Below are 19714 nucleotides of genomic sequence, written 5' to 3' on the forward strand. Positions count from 1 at the left end.
GCTGCTTGCCTGTCTGACTCTCCTGCTTGTCGGTCTGATTTCCTTGCTTCCTGTCTGACTCTCCTGCTTCCTGTCTAACTCTCCTGCTTTTCTGTCCGACTCCTGCTTACCTGTCTGACTCCTGCTTACCTGTCTGACTCCCCTGCTGATTGCCCGCTGGACTCCCCTGCTGATCGCCCGCCGATCTCCCCTGCTGATCGCCCGTCGGACTCCCCTGCTGATCACCCGTCGGACTCCCCTGCTGATCGCCCGTCGGACTCCCCTAATGATCGCCCGTCGGACCCTCCTGATGATCGCCTGTCTGATTCCCCCTGATGATCGCCTGTCTGACTCCCCTGATGATCGCCTGTCTGACTCCCCTGATGATCGCCTGTCTGACGCCCCTGATGATCGCCTGTCTGACTCCCCTGATGATCGCCTGTCCGACTCCCCTGATGATCGCCTGTCCGACTCCGCTGCTGATCGCCTGTCCGACTCCGCTGCCGATCGCCTGTCTGACCCCCCCTGCCGAGCGCCAAGTCCGATCCGTCCGACGCCGCTGGCGCCTGCCTCTACCGTTCCTGCGTGTTCGGAGGAGGGAGTGTGGTTGCCCTAATTGGGACCGTCGACCCATTCCGGGGTGCGGGGTAATTATTTTCTTTTTGGGACCTCAGGAGCTGTCCCTTAAAGGGGGGGCTCTGTCATGTCCAGCATAGTCGCCGTGGCGACCAGCTGGCCACGCCCCCTGGGCACCGACTGGAGCAGATCGTCTAATTTGCATGTGGGCTTCTTAAGGGTGGGTTGTGGGTATTGCGGGCTGCTGGTTCATTGCATTTTCTGATTTGCGTTTTCTGTTCTGCATTTTCTGTTCTGTTTTGCTCTGTCCTGTTTTGTTTGATTCGGAGGAAACCTGTGTTTGCACGTTTTGAGTAAAAGTTTTTGGTTTTGTGAGTATCCCTGGTCTTAGTTCCTGTTTGCCTGTAAGCCTGTTTTTGTTTGGTTTTGTCCCTGAGTGTTGGACGACTTTTATTTCCTTAATAAAAGTATCTGATCGTTAACGCGAATGAGTTCTCCCTTCCTGCCTCCTGCCTCCGATCCGGTCCCGTCCCCGTGACACCTCTCTTGTTTGCAAGAAATATAGAATCCATAAAACACAATAAGCAGATTAGGAGAATCTTAGATGATGGTGGAGAAGTGCATAAAATATCGCTGTGTGCAGAAGTCGTGTTAGTAATGCCGAAAGTGCCCTCTATCATTACCATCACTGTTGGAGAACTTTAAATTATATGGAGAAGTTGCTGGGTGTTTGTGGTGAAAGAAAGGTGAAAGAAATATATTATTTCAAATGGACAAATATAGGGTTTAAATATTTGGGGGTGATGACTACACCACCTCCCATACAGCTGTTTGACACAAATTATGGGGAATTGATGGAGGGAAATAATAAGGATTTGGAAAGATGGGAGATTATGCCCTTAAATTTTCTTTAGGGACAAAACAATTAGATATAACATATTACTAAGACTGTTATTTCTTTTTCAGTCTCTTCCTATTGTGATTTCAGGCCCCCCATTTTCTGGGATTTCCCACAGATATTAAATGTCTGGAGAAGTATTCAGACAGAAATACAATTAATTGTACAGTATTAGGAATTTTGCCACAAAAGTTGTTGACTGGTCAATACAATTATGCACTAAGGGTATGCTTCTGGTAGCAAAGAAAAAGATCACAGTTTCCTGGTAAAAACCACAACCTCCTGACATAAATAAATGGAGAGACAAATTAAAGAAAATGTACATTATTGAAAAAAATACACTGCAAGACTTCAATTGAAAGTTGATCAATTTGATAAGCGATGGAAGTCTATCACACAATTTCTACATGATGTCACCTCCCATTTTAATGTTATTTCTTTAATTATCGTTTTTTGTTTTGTTTTTTGTTTGTTATGGGAATGTCTGTTTTATATATTCTTTGTTTGCGTTGTTGCATTGTAGGTTTCTCTACTCTTCATAGAATTGTGTGTGAGAAATAAAAAGTTATTCAAAAAAGGTACTCATAATAGTTACCCCATTGCCAGAATATTACTCTCGTCTCCGAAATCTTGTTTTGTTTTTTTTTTGCTGAATGAAACTATGAAAATATATACTATTGCACAAAACTGAAAATGAATACCTTGTGAATTATATTGTGATTTTTAAATTGCTGCTGTAAAATGCTTTTGCACTTATTTCCATTGTAATATCCTACAATGCACTATTCTTTTTCATTACTTTATTTTTTTTAACTTGGGACAATTTTCTTTGCACTATGTTGTAATTATTATAGTTCACCTATGTATAGGGCATTTTATCTTTGTTCTGTTTAAATTCTTTATTACTTGTTTTACCCTGGAGTGCCATGTCTAATCTCGTTGCATACAATGCTTCACAACATGATATCAATGACATTGAAGACAATTCAAATCAACTCAAAAACTGCGTCTAAAATAAGCATAATGATCTAATTTTGCAGACGCTAGATAATTAGCCCCGCAACCTTAGTGATTATGAACGGTTCCAAAAATGAATAGATGGATGGATGGATGGTTCTCATTTCAAGATTTTTTTTTAATAATAAGGCTTTAATACGTAAAATTAAGCTAAACACTCTGACCTTTTTACCTATAAACGTTTTTTCAAGTTTTACTTTAAAATTTATAAGAAAACAATCTTCTAAACAAGCCAAGTTTAGTTTTATCTTCATTCGATGAATCAGAAGAGCCTAACCTGTTTTAAAAAGTGTATTATTAAACTGACTTGAATTAGACAATGCGTGGCATTCAATGAGCAAAGGAGCAAAGCAAATTGTCTTACCTCCACTCTATGGGAAAATGGCAAAATCCGCAAGATGAAGGTTGATGGAAAACCAGGAAGGAAAGAAGGCAGAAGACAGAAAGCATAGAGTTTAGCATCACTGGCAAGGGGAAATGATCCTTGTGGTATTGTGGACGTAATTTTGTTAAGACCTAAGACCAAATGGTCATTCGCCCGATGTGGGTGGGTGGTCGGCCACCGTTTTCTTTGAGGTGACGTTGAAAAACAAATGTGCAGGGGATAAAGAGAGCTTGGGGGGCAAAAAAAAAAAAAAAACACCTGAAGGCGCAATAAGATGCCCGAAGCAAACTCACCAGCAACGGTCACTTTGGCAGTGGCTTTGACGGTGTTGGCCCCCGCGCTGTGCCTGTTGGAGGCCAAGCAGGTGTAGAGGGCCGGCTTGATCACAGTCAGCCTAAGAACCGACAATATGGCTTCTCCAGCCAGCGTCTCGTCCACAGAGGCACCGGAAATCTGGAAAGGATCCACGTTTGTCTCAAGGTCATGCCGCTTAAACATTTTGCAGGCACGTTTTTGATATTCTTTGAAATAATAACCTCGGATATTAATCATACTGCAACACCAACGTATATGAATTCATGAGTTAAACCCCTTAACCGTTCCGTAAAATTCGTCTAAAATCCCAATCCCAGACGTACCCAAAGTAAATTGAATGCTGTTCTTGAACTGTTTCGGAATGTGAACGGTGTGGGTGTTATGATTGTTGATTCAGGGCACCTGTGACTGCCCAATTGGCGCCAGCAGCCCAGAGAGCTGATTGGTTCAGAGACTCCTTTTAAACCCCCGGCTTTCAAAAGATCGTTGCGAACCTATGCTCCCAACTAGGCAAGCTCTCACCTTCCGACATTTTCCTGCCCTGTTTTCTCCTACCTGATACCTGTTGCCGACCTGTTTCTGGACCCGATTCTGCCCTTGGTCTCCCGGCTAGTGACCAGTATCCCTGCAGTCTACAATTATCCTCGCTCGACAAGCAGGTGCCACTTCAGCGCTCCAGCTACCCGTGACCGTTGATCATCGGATCGTGGAAGCAAGCCCTGTTGTCCCTCTTTATCAATAAAACTGAGTAAACAACACTACTGGGTCCGGTCTCAATTTCTGGCTTGTGACAGTGGGTGTCTTTTGAAAGGTAACATACTGTTTTGTGTCAAACAAAAATAACCAGTCTAAGTGCTTGTAACATTAAGTGATCTGAAATTGAACACACAGAATTAGAAGGTTTTTATTCTCGCCTTATGTTTAGTTGTTGTTTTTTTGCAGTCAAATGCCTGCAGATGAGTGAGCATTTTAACTGTAAAACATGACAGACAATAGCTTAGAGCCATACCTGGTACATTTTGAAATTTGATCACAGTCTGATTGATGCCCACCTCATATTCTGTAATGTCCTGTCTTTTTCCGACTGCCTGCCTGGTGGTGATACGAAGGAGAAGGACAATTTGAGATGAGTCAGCGGACCAGCGTTTGACCTGAAGCATGTGAACGCCTGCATTGACCAGCTGGCAGAGATGGGAAGCTGCGTTGTGGCCATCATAGACTTTCTGGACTAGTTTACAGGCTGGGGGCGTCGCTGTTGTCATGCACTTTCCGGAAAGATTTTCAACATGTTACCTAGAGTTTTCTATGTTTGTGTACTGTAATTCTCAATGTAATTCACCCTGGTCATCCTGAAAGGGGGATACCACTTGTGAGGTCGCTTCTCAAGGTTTCTCTTTTTCCTCATGCTGAGGTTTTGAGTTGTTCCTTGCCCGCATGTTGGTTTAAGATCAGGTAATTGTGTCATTGTAATCCTGTGCAGTCCTTTGAGACATTTTTGTGATTAAGGGCTATATAAATAAATTTGACTTGACTTGACTTGACTGAAAAACTAAACATTATATTTTACACATTTTTCTAATTTTGGGTCAAGGCATTTCCAAAATTGGCCACTTTAAACTTTTGCTTTTCCTGTATTTTTTTCTAGACATTGTTGAAAGAGTAAATGTGTAACTTCTCCTTCTAGAAATAGATCCCTGATTGTGCACACTTGGCTTTGCACAAGGCTGTAAAACCAATACATATTGTTAAATTCCGTACATTTATGTTGGGAATTTCATTGGCTAACCAATGTGTCAATCCACATCTAAATCAGTCACTATTGGCTACAGATTTTTAAAGATTAATTGGTCATAGGTTGTCACAGGCTAAGGACCGTAAAAAAAGCTTGCAATTGGCCAAGAGTGGTGTAAATCAAATGGTCGGAGGCTAACAGAAGTATTGAAAATAATCTGACGAGTCTGTTTATTTCTAAAGTGGAGTAAGGGGGCCAAACAGACGGATACGAAGAATATCAAACAATGCAGGGATGCTTTTTAGGCAGATTTATTTTTTAATCTTTCGGCATAATTGTGTGTTTTGGAGTAAATACTTTCCACAGTTGGAATAACTGGGCTTTCATGAATGTAACCACAACATATTTGGGGGAATTGTTTCATGAGAAGTTACCAGCACTTTGGGTAAGGCTGGCTTTATAGTTTTAGTATTTTGTTTCAGACTGATCACTGCTCACTCGATATGGAGTTTCTAGCAGTATCGTGCAGACCCTTCTATGTACCGGGAGAGTTAACTGTGGTCTTTGTGTTTGCTGTTTACTTTCCACCGCTAACCGTTTCACCGGATGCTAACGTTAGCATTGCGCTAAATCTCCTGCCCGCTACTATCAATAAACAGCAGCTTGCACACCCCAACGGAGCTTTATCGTCGACGGCGACTTTAATCGGGCATGTTTATGGACTGTACTCCCAAATCCATTCAATTGTGGACTGAGCAATTCGGAAAAACACTGGACTATGTGTAATGTGTAATGTAAGATCAAACATCAAACATTCCGGTTGTATCCAGCAACTCTGTTTGACCCTCACCCCCCTCATCAAATCACATCTTTGCTAATCAGCAGTCTGCCGGTACGCCATCGGGCCGTCGGAATGTTAAGGGTTCAATGGTGATTTAGATATAAAACAAACTGTAAGCAACATAGGCTTAGATGGTTAAATAGAATGGTCACGCGAGCACTCACAGTATTCCCATTTTCTAGCCAGGTGATGGCAGGCACGGGATTTCCGGTGGCTTTACACTCCAGGGATATTTGGCTGGCGTACGCCACTCTCCTCTCCTGGGGAACTCTCAGTATCCTAGCTGGAGCTGTACAGTTTGCGCGAATTCAACAATTGAGAATATCTTAGCCAACAGTAGATCGTTACCTTGTACTTCAATGGTGACCGTCTTGGAAAAGGTTGAACCGAAGCTGTTCCTGGCCACGCATCGGTACTGACCGGCATCACCCTGATTAATGGAGTGGATTTTCAGCGCGCCATAGTCCAAAATATTGACCCTGTCGCTGACCTGATGGGAGGTAAGCAGTATTTTAAATCCATGACAAAAACAGTGAGCTTTCATGTTGACCTTGATCAGCTCATCATCTTTGAGCCAGGTCACATCCGGTTTGGGGTTGCCGAGGGCGACACACGGTAGAACCACTTTGGACTCCACCAAGATGGTCACGTTTGTGGGATGCCGCTTGATTTGGGGCTCTGCTTCAGAAATGAATTTTAAAACTGGTGCCATCATCGAAGGTTAGAACAAATCAGACGGTAACGTACTCATTTTCAACTGAAGCGCTCCGCAGCTCTTGGCGGGCTCGCCGATTCCGTTGCTGGCGAGGCAGCAGTACTCACCATTGTCGTTTTCCCGGACGTGAGGGATAAGGAGCAATTGACCCTGTTCTTCGATCAGGTACCTGGAGTCTTGGTACCTGACGGCCGGCACGGACCACAATCGTTTAATAACAGTCTTTAACCGCAGCCACGATAAGTCAAGCTTGATAAAGCATAGATACATGATCATTTATTGTCTCATCTCATCTCATCTCATTAGCTGCACCGCTTATCCTCAGTAGGGTCGCGGGGGTGCTGTAGCCCATCCCAGCAATCATCGGGCAGTAGGCAGAGGACACCCTGAACTGGTTGCCAGCCAATCGCAGGGCACACGGGGACAGACAACTCACTCGCTCAGTCACACCTAGGGACAATTTGGACCATCCAATTCACCTGAAATGCATGTCTTTGGAATGTGGGAGGAAACCGGAGTGCCCGAAGGAAACCCACGCAAGCACGGGGAGAACATACAAACTCCGCACAGTAAGGCCGGGAGCTGGATTTGAACCCAAGCAGGAGGCTCCTACGACCTCAGAACTGTGCCGCACACGCGCTACCCAATGCGCCGCCGTGCTGCCATCATTTATTGTATTTCTTGGAAATTAAAACTACCTGAGGCTTTGTTTAGACCAAAACATAATTTGCTTTGACGAAAGATGGTCTTGAGATAAATCTCCATCTCTCGTCCCGCCAACATTACAACTTGCCAAAGAGTTTTCCTTTCAGAAATTTTCAGTAACCCAAGTTTGGGTTAAACAAATGTTCAGATTGCAAACGTACATGATTGGTTGGTTATTCTTGCTCCACGTGATATCCGCCGTAGGTCGGGACTCAACCTCACAGATGAAAGTTGCGTTGTGGTCCAAGAGTACGTCCACCGCCTCCAACGACGTCACAATTCGAGGCGCTAGGAAAGAGACTACGGCGTTCAAAATAAAAAACTGGAGGCAAGCTCTCATTTTGTCCCCAAAATACCAGATAATTTATAGTAATGTTAAAGTTTTCAGCATATCACACATTTGGTGTTTTTTTATAATCAAGGGACTCCAACGTTGTGCCCGTGGGCACCAGAATTCCCTCTAAGGTGAGTTGCTGGGTCATTGAGTGTCAGGCACCAGAAACGGAGACAGAACCCAATTGTGTTCGTTTCTTAGTTTTATCGAGGAGGAAAAGGCTAGCACCTACAATCTAGTGATCGTTGGTTGCGGGGAGCAGATCGCTCAGAACGCAGATGTAGCACTTCTGTGGCGAGCGATAGCGGTCTCGAAAACGGGAAAACAGGTCGGGTTGTCGGGCGGAGGAGAAGAGACGTAGTCAAACAGAAACAGGACGAAGCCGGGAAACGTGCGACAGCCAAAAAACAGGAGGGAGTCAGGGTCGGAAGGCTAGCCTCAGCTGGAGCTGAAGGCTTGCAGACGGTCTGACACCGGCAACCAGGGACCGGGGGTTTAGTGGCAGGGAACCAATCAGCGCACAGGGCTGTTGACGCCAAGGAGCGGTCAGAGGTGCCCTGAATCAGCAATCATGACATTGAGATTTTCTAGTTTTTTATTATTGGTTAACTGAGTCATGGGCTTCATGAAAAAAATGAATCTATTTAAGTATAGCTAATTATTTGTAAGCAATTAATTAATAGAATATGATGAAAATCTAATTATGGATTTAACACATATATTTGTCTTTTTATCAATTTATTATACAGGAGAAACAACAAACTAAATTCCAATTTATAAGTCTCATGAAGCCTTTGCAAATATGGGTGGTAAATAAATTATTCTAACAAACAATTCATTGACCAATTGAATTAAAGAGCGGAGTTTATTGTTTTCAAAACTCGCCTTTTTCGAGCACCACATACAGTCAAGAAAGTAAGTATTTGAACCCTGCTATGTTGCTATTTTTTCCACTTAGAAATCATGAAGGAATCTAAAATTATCGGCGTAGGTGCTTGTCCACTGTGAGAGAGATAAACTTAAAAAAAATCTGGAATCACAATACATTATTTTTTTTTAACAATTTATTTATTTGTGATATAGCTGCAAATAAATATTTGAGCACCTGAGAAAATGAATGTTAATATTTGGTACAGTAGCCTTTGTTTGTTATTACAGAGGTCAAACGTTTCCTGTAGTCGTTCACTAGTCACTGTAGTCGTTCTTGGCCCACTCCTCCACACTTATCTTCTCTAGATCAGTCAGGTTTCTGGGCTGTCGCTGAAAAACACGAAGTTTGAGCTCCCTCCAAAGAATTTCGATTGGGTTCAGGTCTGGAGCCTGGCTGGGCCATGCTAAAATCTTGATATGCTTCTTACAGAGCCAATCCTTGGTTTTCCTGGCTGTGTGCTTCGGGTCGTTGTGGCGTTGGAAGACTCAAGCATGACCCATCTTCAATGCTCTGATTGAGGGAAGGAGGTTGTTCCCCAAAATATCACAATCCACTGCCCGAGTCATCCGCTCGCTAATGCAGTGCACTCGTCCTGTCCCATGTGCAAAAAGACACCCCCAAAGCATGATGCTAACACCTCCATGCTTCAGAGTAGGATGGTGTTTTTCGGACTGTACTCTTCATTCTTGTTCCTCCAAACACACTTAGTGGAATTACAGGGAGTGCAGAATTATTAGGCAAATGAGTATTTTGACCACATCATCCTCTTTATGCATGTTGTCTTACTCCAAGCTGTATAGGCTCAAAAGCCTACTACCAATTAAGCATATCAGGTGATGTGCATCTCTGTAATGAGAAGGGGTGTGGTCTAATGACATCAACACCCTATATCAGGTGTGCATGATTATTAGGCAACTTCCTTTCCTTTGGCAAAATGGGTCAGAAGAGGGACTTGACAGGCTCTGAAAAGTCAAAAATAGTGAGATATCTTGCAGAGGGATGCAGCACTCTTAAAATTGCCAAGCTTCTGAAGCGTGATCATCGAGCAATCAAGCGTTACATTCAAAATAGTCAACAGGGTCGCAAGAAGCGTGTAGAAAAACCAAGGTGCAAAATAACTGCCCGTGAACTGAGGAAAAGTCAAGCGTACAGCTGCCAAGATGCCACTTGCCACCAGTTTTGCCATATTTCAGAGCTGCAACATCACTGGAGTGCCCAAAAGCACAAGGTGTGCAATACTCAGAGACATGGCCAAGGTAAGAAAGGCTGGAAAAACGACCACCACTGAACAAGACACACAAGCTGAAACGTCAAGACTGGGCCAAGAAAAATCTCAAGACGGATTTTTCTAAGGTTTTATGGACTGATGAAATGAGAGTGAGTCTTGATGGGCCAGATGGATGGGCCCGTGGCTGGATCGGTAAAGGGCAGAGAGCTCCAGTCCGCCTCAGACGCCAGCAAGGTGGAGGTGGGGTACTGGTATGGGCTGGTATCATCAAAGATGAGCTTGTGGGGCCTTTTCGGGTTGAGGATGGACTCAAGCTCAACTCCCAGTCCTACTGCCAGTTTCTGGAAGACACCTTCTTCAAGCAGTGGTACAGGAAAAAGTCCCCATCCTTCAAGAAAAACATGATTTTCATGCAGGACAACGCTCCATCACACGCATCCAAGTACTCCACAGCGTGGCTGGCAAGAAAGGGTCTAAAAGAAGAAAAACTAATGACATGGCCTCCTTGTTCACCTGATCTGAACCCCATGAAGAACCTGTGGTCCCTCATCAAATGTGAGATTTACAAGGAGGGAAAACAGTACACCTCTCTGAACAGTGTCTGGGAGGCTGTGGTTGCTGCTGCAAGCAATGTTAATCGTGAACAGATCAAAGCACTGACAGAATCCATGGATGGCAGGCTTTTGAGTGTCCTTGCAAAGAAAGGTGGCTATATTGGTCACTGATTTGTTTCTGTTTTGTTTTTGAATGTCAGAAATGTATATTTGTGAATGTTGAGCTGTTATATTGGTTTCCCTGATGAAAATAAATAATTGAAAGGGGTATACATTTGTTTTTTGTTAAGTTGCCTAATAATTATGCACAGTAATGTTCACCTGCACACACAGATATCCTCCTAAAATAGCTAAAACTAAAAAAGCACCACTCCAACTTCCAAAATATTCAGCTTTGATATTAATGAGACTTTTGGGTTCATTAAGAACATGGTTGTTGTTCAATAATAAAATTAATCCTCAAAAATACAACTTGCCTAATAATTCTGCACTTTCTGTATGACCAAAAAGTTCTGTTTTGGTCTGATCTGACCACAAAACATTCTCCCATGACTCCTCTGTATCATCCAAATAGTCACATGCAAATTTAAGACATGTGCTGGTTTAATTAGGGAAACCTTTCGAGCCATGCATAATTTCAAATCATGACGTCCTAGTGTATTACCTACAGTAACCTTGGAAACGGTGGTTTCAGCTCTTTTCAGGTCATTGACCGACTCATGTCGTGTAGTTCCGGGCTGATTCCTTACCTTTCTTAGAATCATTGAGACCCCACGTGGTGATATCTTGCATGGGGCTCCATTCTGATTGAGATTGACCGTCATGTTTAGTTTCTTCCATTTTCTAACGATTGCTCCAACAGTGGAACTTTTTCACCAAGCTGCTAGGCAATTGCTCCGTAGCCCTTTCCAGCCTTGTGGAGGTGTAAATTTTTTGTCTCTGGATGACACTTAATCTTGCATGGGGCTCCATTCTGATTGAGATTGACCATCATGTTTAGCTTCTTCCATTTTCTAACGATTGCTCCAACAGTGGAACTTTTTCACCAAGCTGCTGGGCAATTGCTCCGTAGCCCTTTCCAGCCTTGTAGAGGTGTAAAATTTTTGTCTCTGGATGTCACTTAATTTGTTGCGTCTTAACCCAGAAAAAACTGAAATGTTGATTATTGGTGCAGGTCATTGTCAAGAGTTGTTTTCAAACACTGCCCTGAACCTAGACCAATGTAACATCACCCGTAATGACTCAGTCAAAATTCTAGGTGTTATATTTGAACCTAATCTGTCGTTTCAATAACAGTTGAAAAAAATTACTTGAATAGCTTTCTTCCACCTCCGTAATATTGTGAAGATTCATTCGATGCTGTCCCAATCAGATGCAGAGGTTCTAATTCATGCGTTTATTACTTCTCGGCTTGATTACTGTAATGTATTACTTTTTGGTGTCCCGATGTCTCGCAACTGGTTCAGAATGTGGCAGCTAGACTCTTGACTAAGCCAATAAAGTTTGAGCATATTACTCCAGTATTGGCCAACCTTCACTGGCTCCCAGTCCACTTAAGATGTGACTTTAGGGTTATCTTACTAACATACAAATGTTTGCATGGATTTGCGCCCTCTTATCCCTCAGATTTGATCTCCCCATATATTCCTGCACGGAGCCTCCGCTCTGAAAATGCCGGTCTACTTGTGACTCCTAGAGCCAAGAACTCTGCAGGCTCGAGAGCGTTCTCCATCCGGGCCCCAGTGCTGTGGAATACTCTGTTAAAAAGTTGCCTGACCGCTGAGTTAAAGTCTTACTGATTGTTTTTATGCAGCTAACAACCTCAAACAGGTGCATATGATTCAGGATGATACAATGAGTGCAGGTGGATTTCTAATGGGCGGACTAACAGGTCTTTCAAGGTCAGAATTCTAGATGATACTGGTGTTTAAATAATTAATTACAACTGTATCACACAAATAAATTGTTAAAAAAATTATGCTGTGGGATTTCTGGATTTTTCTTTTTAGTTTATCACTCTCACAGTGGACATGCACCTACGATGAAAATGTCAGACCCCTCCATGATTTCTAAGTTGGTGAAATAGCAAAATACCAGGGTGTTAAAATAATCATTTTCTTCATTGTACATTTTTAGATCATTATGTTAGGAAAATGCATGAAAACCTTTGTGCAGTTATTCTGAAAGGTGGCTACACACACTTTAGGTGAATTATTTTTACCGTTTTGATCGTTCAATATACTTTAATCGAGAGACACACACTCTTGGATTTATGGACTTGTCTTTTACTAATCATCTACTGAAGAATAGAACACAAAAAAATGATCAGAAAAAAAACAAAGACAACTAGAAGTTGACAACGTAAACTGTCACCATTTGCATAGACAACGACGTTCGCTTGATTATTACGTTATTGTATTTTCATAAAATTCAACCTTTTACGTCACACCAATACCAATACCTAGCAACAACGAGATTTCATGGAGATGGCTTCTCTGAGGTCGCTGGCTTTTTCCTACCAGTTTGGCCACTAGCTTGATCGAGCTTGGCTGCTGATTTGACTGGTTCTCTGGCCAGTGTTTCAGTCCAGTTCTTCTTGTTAGGATATGACCTCTTTCTTTCTTGCTGGACAAATTAGGACGGCCCTTGCCAGGTGAGACGTGTACCAGCTATGTGTTCCGGTCTCCTGAGAAGGGCGGATCCCCTGTGGTGGAGTTGTCAAGACAGCCTTTGATGCGCAAATGCAAGGTTACGCCCCCCTCCCTGACCTCACAGTCCACCAATATCGGACAGATAACATATCTATGTGATTGACTTAAAACACAGTATTAACTTCACATGTTTTTACATTGTTTAATCATTTTCTGACATTGCAAAACAAAACTCTGACCAAACATTGAATACCCCACAAAGCAAATGAGCAAATAATGCGCAGTTTTTTGACTAGCTAACGGGCTACCTTTTTAGCTTTGTAGCGAGCTATCTTCCCACATTTTAAGCCATTTATCAAGCTATCTAGCTAACTTTTTACATTTTTTGCTTGCTATCTAGCTCACAATTGAACGTTTTTTGCTTGTTACCAAGCTAAGATTTGGCCTCCTTTCCAGCTAACTATCTAGCTTTCTTTAACTTTTTAGTTTGTTGGCACTTTACTCTTTATCTAGCTATCTACCGTATTTTCCGCACTATAAGGCGCACCTAAAAGTCTTAATTTTTTTCAAAAGCTGACCATGCGCCTTATAACACAGTGCGCCTTATATATGGCTCAATATTAAATTCGCAAGGTCTCGCAACTAAACAGCCGCCGACTCCATTTTTCGCGCTGTGCATACTGGGAAATATTAAACAACGATTCTCTTTCATACGTGTATTTGTATAAAAAAATGGCTCCTGTTAAGAGACACGCGTTCAACGCCGAGTTTAAACTCAAGGCGATCAGTCACGCAGCACAACACGGCATTAGAGCGGCAGCGAGAGAGTTAAACTTAAATGAATCTATGGTAAGGAAGTGGAGAAAGGATGAAGATAAGCTCCGCCAAGTAAGGAAAACTCAACAAAGTTTCCGTGGCAATAAAGCAAGATGGCCAGAGTTAGAGGAGACACTTGAACAGTGGGTTGTTTAACAAAGAGCGGCAAGCAGAAGTGTCAGTACGATAACTATACGTATGAAGGCAACAGCGCTGGCACAGGACAACAACACCGGACGTGTTGAATGGCCCATTCACTGAGATGGTCAATTCGAACACAGCAGAAGAAGAATTCGAGGGATTCGTCTATGAGGAGCTTATAGAGTGATCTTTTTTTTTCTTTTGTGTGTTTACGTTTTACATTTTACAGTTATTATGTTATTGCTTTATTGTTATTGTTTTGCACTTGTTGTTTTTGCACATTACGAGTGTCACTTTATTGCGATTGCACTAACGTATCATATAAAATAACAGTATCAGACGTTTATTTCTTTGCGTGTTGACTAAATGGAGGAAAAGTAAAATTATATGCCTTGATGTTGTTCAAAGATGTTAAAGATGTGTCACGAAAATGCTTTACCTCAGAGAAAATAATAAAATGGCTGTTTATTCATTTTGGGAGTGAATGGAGTTGTGGAAAGCTTGTTTGTTAACAATAAAGTTTGACCTTTTTGAATGTTTTGTTGACATTCCCTTTAGCGTGGCAACATCTAGAGGTTGCATAACGTAACTACATTCTCTACTGTAGTCAAGTCGTCACATTTATTTACCGTAAATAGCCCTTAATCCCAAAAATGTCTCGAAGGACTGCACAGGATTACAATTACAAAATTTCACAATTACCTGATCTTAAACCAGCATGCACTTATAGCGCCTTATAATGGGGTGCGTCTTATGTATGGCAAACGTTTTAAAATATATCATTCATTGAAGGTGCGCCTTATAACACGGTGCGCCATATAGTGCGGAAATTACGGGTAGTTCCCTTGTATTTATGTTTTTACCTGTTTACATTTCTAGCTAACTATCAAACTATTTAGCGAGCCATCTAGCTAAGTTGCTAGTTTTAATAATGCATATCAAACGGTGTGCTCTTTCACTAATTACTAAAAACAGGCTTGACACTTGAAAAATGTTGGAGACCCCTGATATAAGTAAATGCTTTCATCAGCTCTTTTGTAAAGGTAAGGAAATATTTCAAAATATTACGTGAACACAAATGGAGTCAAGAGTCTGTCCGATCTGTAAGACCATTAACACATTGCTGTGTCTTTTGTTGATGTAAGGGTGACTCACACAAGCGTGTCTGCAGACAGATTTCCTTTCCTTTTGACAAGTTAGTGAAAGAGCTCAAACCTGATTGGTTGTCAAAATCCTTTTCAAAACATCTAACATGGCTGCGCCGACTGACCTTTTCGAATGCCGTGACTCAAGCCCACCGAAAGGAGAAACCAAAAAATCTTCAAGGCTGCCTCCATCTTTCTTAGAAATCCTTAAAAGTTTTGTGTGCTTCCACGGCGGTCGATGTTTGGACCACCTGGCCCTTCCTTCCTCAGCGCGAGCGTCGTCACTAGCCACACACGTTTTCTTGACAGTGGGCAGCTTACAGGGATGCATGGAGTTTCTTTCTGGAGTGACGGCTGCAGCTGCCGCTGCTCCACACATGCACCTGTTTGTAGCAGCTCTCCAAGCTGCAGAGCTCGCAAAAAGCAGCGAGGCATGTTAGATTATCAAAATGTTTCGCTGGAGATGTTGTCTCTACCACATGAGTTTTCCAGCCATACTAGTTTTATTTTTTAATAATAATGTTACTACTTTGATAATCACAACATCATTTTAATTGTTATAAATGCACCTTATGCGTATCCACATGTGCTAATGAAGTACAAACTTTCTGTATTCAATGTTTCAAGGTACTTTCCCAGCAGTTGGCTTACGAATAGCCAGCCTTATCTTATCTTACAACCTTCAAAATCCAGCTGTGTGCTGTTTTAACAAAAGTCCTTTCTTTTGCCTCGTTATGTGATTTGCCAGCAGTGCCTGTTAGAGTTTTATGTTCCATTTTTTTAAAATCCACGCCTTTTTCCTATGAGAGAAGGGGAGCTACATTACGGGCTTGAGGCGCCGTTGCTGTCATGCACTTTATGGGCAAATTTCAACATGCTACCTATTGTTCCCTTAAATGATGTTCAATATGTTTGTGTACTGTTACCCATTGCTAAATCTATTGCACCCTGGTCTTCCTGGACGGGGGATTACCACTTGTTAGGCCCCTTTTCAAGGTTTCTTTTTTCCTCATGCTGAGGTTTTGAGTTTTTCCTTGCCTGCATGTTGGTTAAAGATCAGGCAATGGTGTAATTGTAATCCTGTCCCATCCTTTGAGACATCTTGTGGGCTATACAAATAAATGTGACTTGACTTAAGATATTGTGTCGATTCCTTTCTCATCAGCTTACCATTTTAGCTTGTAACTTTGTAGCAAATTAAAGATAAACAATTACTTTGGCATGGAAAAAAAATGAATGCTAACAAACGTTGACAAGACGTAATAAGTGCAACGTTCTCTGTTGTGAATGACTTCACTGCTCTGGTTTGATTTTGGTCAATTCTTCTTGCAGCCTTATTCACAGTTTGATGATTGTAGTGGGTTTCATGACCACAGCTTGACCAATGAGTTTAGAGAGGTTCTCTATTGGGTTGAGATCAGGACTTTGGGCAGGCCTAGCCAATAATTAAATGTTTTCACCTTCAAGTAAATTCCTTACCTGTTACAAAAAACATGCTCCAAACCATGACACTTCCTTCTCCACCTTTCACAGATTTGTTTTTACACACTTCGGGTTTAGTCTTTCTGTAATGTGTCGCCAAACATAATGCTTCCCATTAGACCCAAATACAGTGCTGTTCAAAATAATTTCAGTGCAATGTGCATGCTTTTTATCATATTTTTTATTGTAACATGTTAGACAAGTTACAAGTGAGTGCTTTAGATTCTCAGAATTACAAACAAGACACAGCATTCATAAGGGTACTTCAATTGGGAAAATAGTTCAAAAGGGTGTGTTTTAAAAAAAAATAGCTGTGTTCATCGATTTTGGGGAACAAAAAGAACAAAAACAGGTGGGAATCAGGTGGGAATCGGGTCGGCGCCTATTTAAGGATGATGAAGCCAGTACAGGTTAAATATGCATTCGAGGAAAATGGGTCATTCAAGACACTGCTCCAAAGAAAGGTGTTGGATGTTTAGCTAAAATTATCTCCAATGCCTTAAAATGGGTAGAAAAACAGAGACATTTTGTGTATGTCAAGATACTTGAATAGGTTATGTTGCCTTATGCTGAAGAGGACGTGCCCTTGAAATAGGTGTTTCAACAAGAAAATGACGCTAAACACACCAGTAGATGAGCAAAAACCTGGTTTCAAACCAATAAAATAAATGTTATTGAGTGGCCAGTCCAATCATCATATCTCAATCCAATCGAGAACTTGTGGGGTGATTTCAAAATTGATGTGCAGTCCTTTGAGACATTTTTGTGATTAAGGGCTATATAAATAAATTTGACTTGACTTGAATTGACTTGAAGCAAAACCAAGAAATGCAAATGAACTCTGGAATGTTTTTAAGCAATCATGGAGTGAAATAACACAAATCGGTTGACTCTATGCCACACAGATGTAAAGAAGTTCTAAAAAAAAACTGTGGTTATGCAACTCAATGTTAGGATTGCTAAATTATTTCCTTTTTTTGAAATATAAAATAGTTTTTAGTTAGTACAGTAAACAGCAGATAGTGCTATTTTCTGAATACACCCCTTTGAACTGTTTGCCCAATTGCTTGGCCTTTGGAGTATGCCTATTATTAATGGTGGGATTCTGGGTCCTGATTGTTTTCTGAGAATCTACAACACCTACTGGTAACTTGTTTGGCATGTAGAAAAAAGGAATTTACCAAAACCCTGAGCTATTCTGGTTAGTCACATTGCACTGCTGTTATTTTGAACAGCACTGAAGTGAACTCTGGACCAGTTCTCCTGTGTCCACACAACATGCTCCTCAGCAAACCTCAGTCTAGCTTTTATAATTGTTTTGCTGATGAGAGGTTTGGTCACTGCAGTGTGGGTCTCAATTTAAATTGCTCTTAAACGACGAGACACTGTATGGCGAGACATAACCTAACCATGTTCAGCTGAACTGGCGGGCAATTCAAGCTGCAGTGTGGAAACGATTACCTAAAGAGATCTTTCCAATGACCTGTCCTCTCTTGTATTTGTCTTCCGTGGACAACCAGCCTTTTTGGGCGACCTGTCTGCGTTTGTAATTTTGTAAAGGTTCAGTATTCTTGAAATCCCAGATTTGGAACAATCAACTTGTCTTGCTATGGCAGATAGGGTCATCCCTTTTGTCTTCATCTAGAATACCTGCTGCCGGAGGCTTTCGGTCACTTTAGAATTGCCCACCATCTTGCAAAGTTAGTGAAACTGGCAGTTAGATTCCCAGTTAAGATAGATAGATAGATAGATAGATAGATAGATAGATAGATAGATAGATAGATAGACAGACAGACAGACAGACAGACAGACAGACAGACAGACAGACAGACAGACAGACAGACAGACAGACAGACAGACAGACAGACAGACAGACAGATAGACAGATAGATAGATAGATAGATAGATAGATAGATAGATAGATAGATAGATAGATAGATAGATAGATAGATAGATAGATAGATACTTTATTCATCCCCGTAGGGAAATTTACACTTCCAGCAGTCTACCCCGTTGTTTATTAACAGATTAACATGATGCCCAAAGGGTGCTTGTAATGGAGTGGATGACGTCACGCCAGTCCAAAAGTTCGACATCCCTGGGGCAGATGGAAAACTTTTCTCTGTGAAAATCCGGGGATACACCACCTCGTGTTAGCAAGTCGGCCTCCTCTCCGATTCCCCCCGGCTTTCGTGTCTCTGTTTAGCAGCGTTGAAGCCGGAATAGCTCCGGGTGGCTACACGTTAGCGTCCGGTATGCTAAACGTGAGCCACGTTTCCGCAAAACACAGCAACTGCGCTCCCTGTGCGCTTCGATGTTTTCCACCAGCACTCGATGATCTTATTTGGTCGTGAGTTTGCATTTACCATGATTACGGATGGTACCGAAGACTTAACGCTTCGCTAGCTCCGGCTATTCCTCCACGATAGGCCCCTTCATCACGCCGGCACGAGAATTCCTCAGGGCAAGGAGTTGAAATTCCTTGAATACACGCATTTTTTTTGTGCGCTAAAACCCATGTCCCACAGGATAGAAGTAATCCATAGTGTAGTTGTCAAAACGGGAAGAAAAAACACTGAAGATAGGAGCAGACATTAAAACAATAGGGCAGCTGCTGGAAAAGCTCGTGGCAGTTAAATAGATGTTGACAAAAAAAAATCAAGGAAATTAGCACCATGTACTTGTACCATGGGATGAACCTGAGAGTGTTCTCCAATTTTGAATTTCAGTGAATTTTTGCAATACGCTATCCATTTAGTGGAAGTGTTGCAGTAACATGGTATAGACGAGGTGTCTCCAACATTTTTCAAGGAGAGGTACTTTTTTTCCTAATTTGTGCGGTTTGATATGCATTTTTAAAATGACAACTTAGCTAGATGACTTGCCCAGTAGCTAAAACTGTATCCTGATAGTGAGCTAAAAATGTAAACAGGTGAAAAAGGAAAAGGGAGCTAGATAGCTGGTCAAGTCATGTTTATTTGTATAGCCTTTTATTAAAAGCCATCTAAATAGTCCGATAGAAAGCTAAAAAAAAAAAAAAAGGAGCTTGATAACTAGCAAAAGTTGCTCAATAGCATGCAACCAAAAAGGTGCTCCCACATTCCCAGAACATGCATCTCAGGGTAATTGGTCGGTCCAAATTGTACCTAGGTGTGAATGAGCAAGTGAGTGTGTCTGTCTCTGTGCGCCCTGTAAAAAAAAGCGTGTGGACGTGGGCTATAATTTGCCCACCCCTGATCTGGGTACTTAGCAACTACAAAGCTGTGTAC

At 41.9% G+C, this 19714-nt stretch overlaps 1 protein-coding gene across 1 annotated transcript in view; it reads right to left on the reverse strand.

Annotated features, from left to right (window-relative positions):
* The window catches only part of musk (muscle, skeletal, receptor tyrosine kinase), a 37661-nt gene that overhangs the window by 16172 nt on the left and 1775 nt on the right, over positions 1–19714 (reverse strand). Inside the window, exons 2-9 of the mRNA XM_088320332.1 lie at positions 15089–15368; positions 7325–7451; positions 6491–6642; positions 6294–6421; positions 6092–6233; positions 5908–6032; positions 3149–3308; positions 2835–2841 (exon numbers count right to left, since the gene is read on the reverse strand). Coding sequence (XP_088176458.1) covers positions 2835–2841; positions 3149–3308; positions 5908–6032; positions 6092–6233; positions 6294–6421; positions 6491–6642; positions 7325–7451; positions 15089–15155 — 908 coding nt within the window. The 5' untranslated portion in view covers positions 15156–15368. The remainder of the gene's footprint in view (positions 1–2834; positions 2842–3148; positions 3309–5907; positions 6033–6091; positions 6234–6293; positions 6422–6490; positions 6643–7324; positions 7452–15088; positions 15369–19714) is intronic.

Source organism: Urocampus carinirostris, chromosome 16 (assembly GCF_059441175.1).
Source record: "Urocampus carinirostris isolate Australia breed hairy pipefish chromosome 16, RoL_Ucar_1.0, whole genome shotgun sequence".
Classification (NCBI taxonomy): domain Eukaryota; kingdom Metazoa; phylum Chordata; class Actinopteri; order Syngnathiformes; family Syngnathidae; genus Urocampus; species Urocampus carinirostris.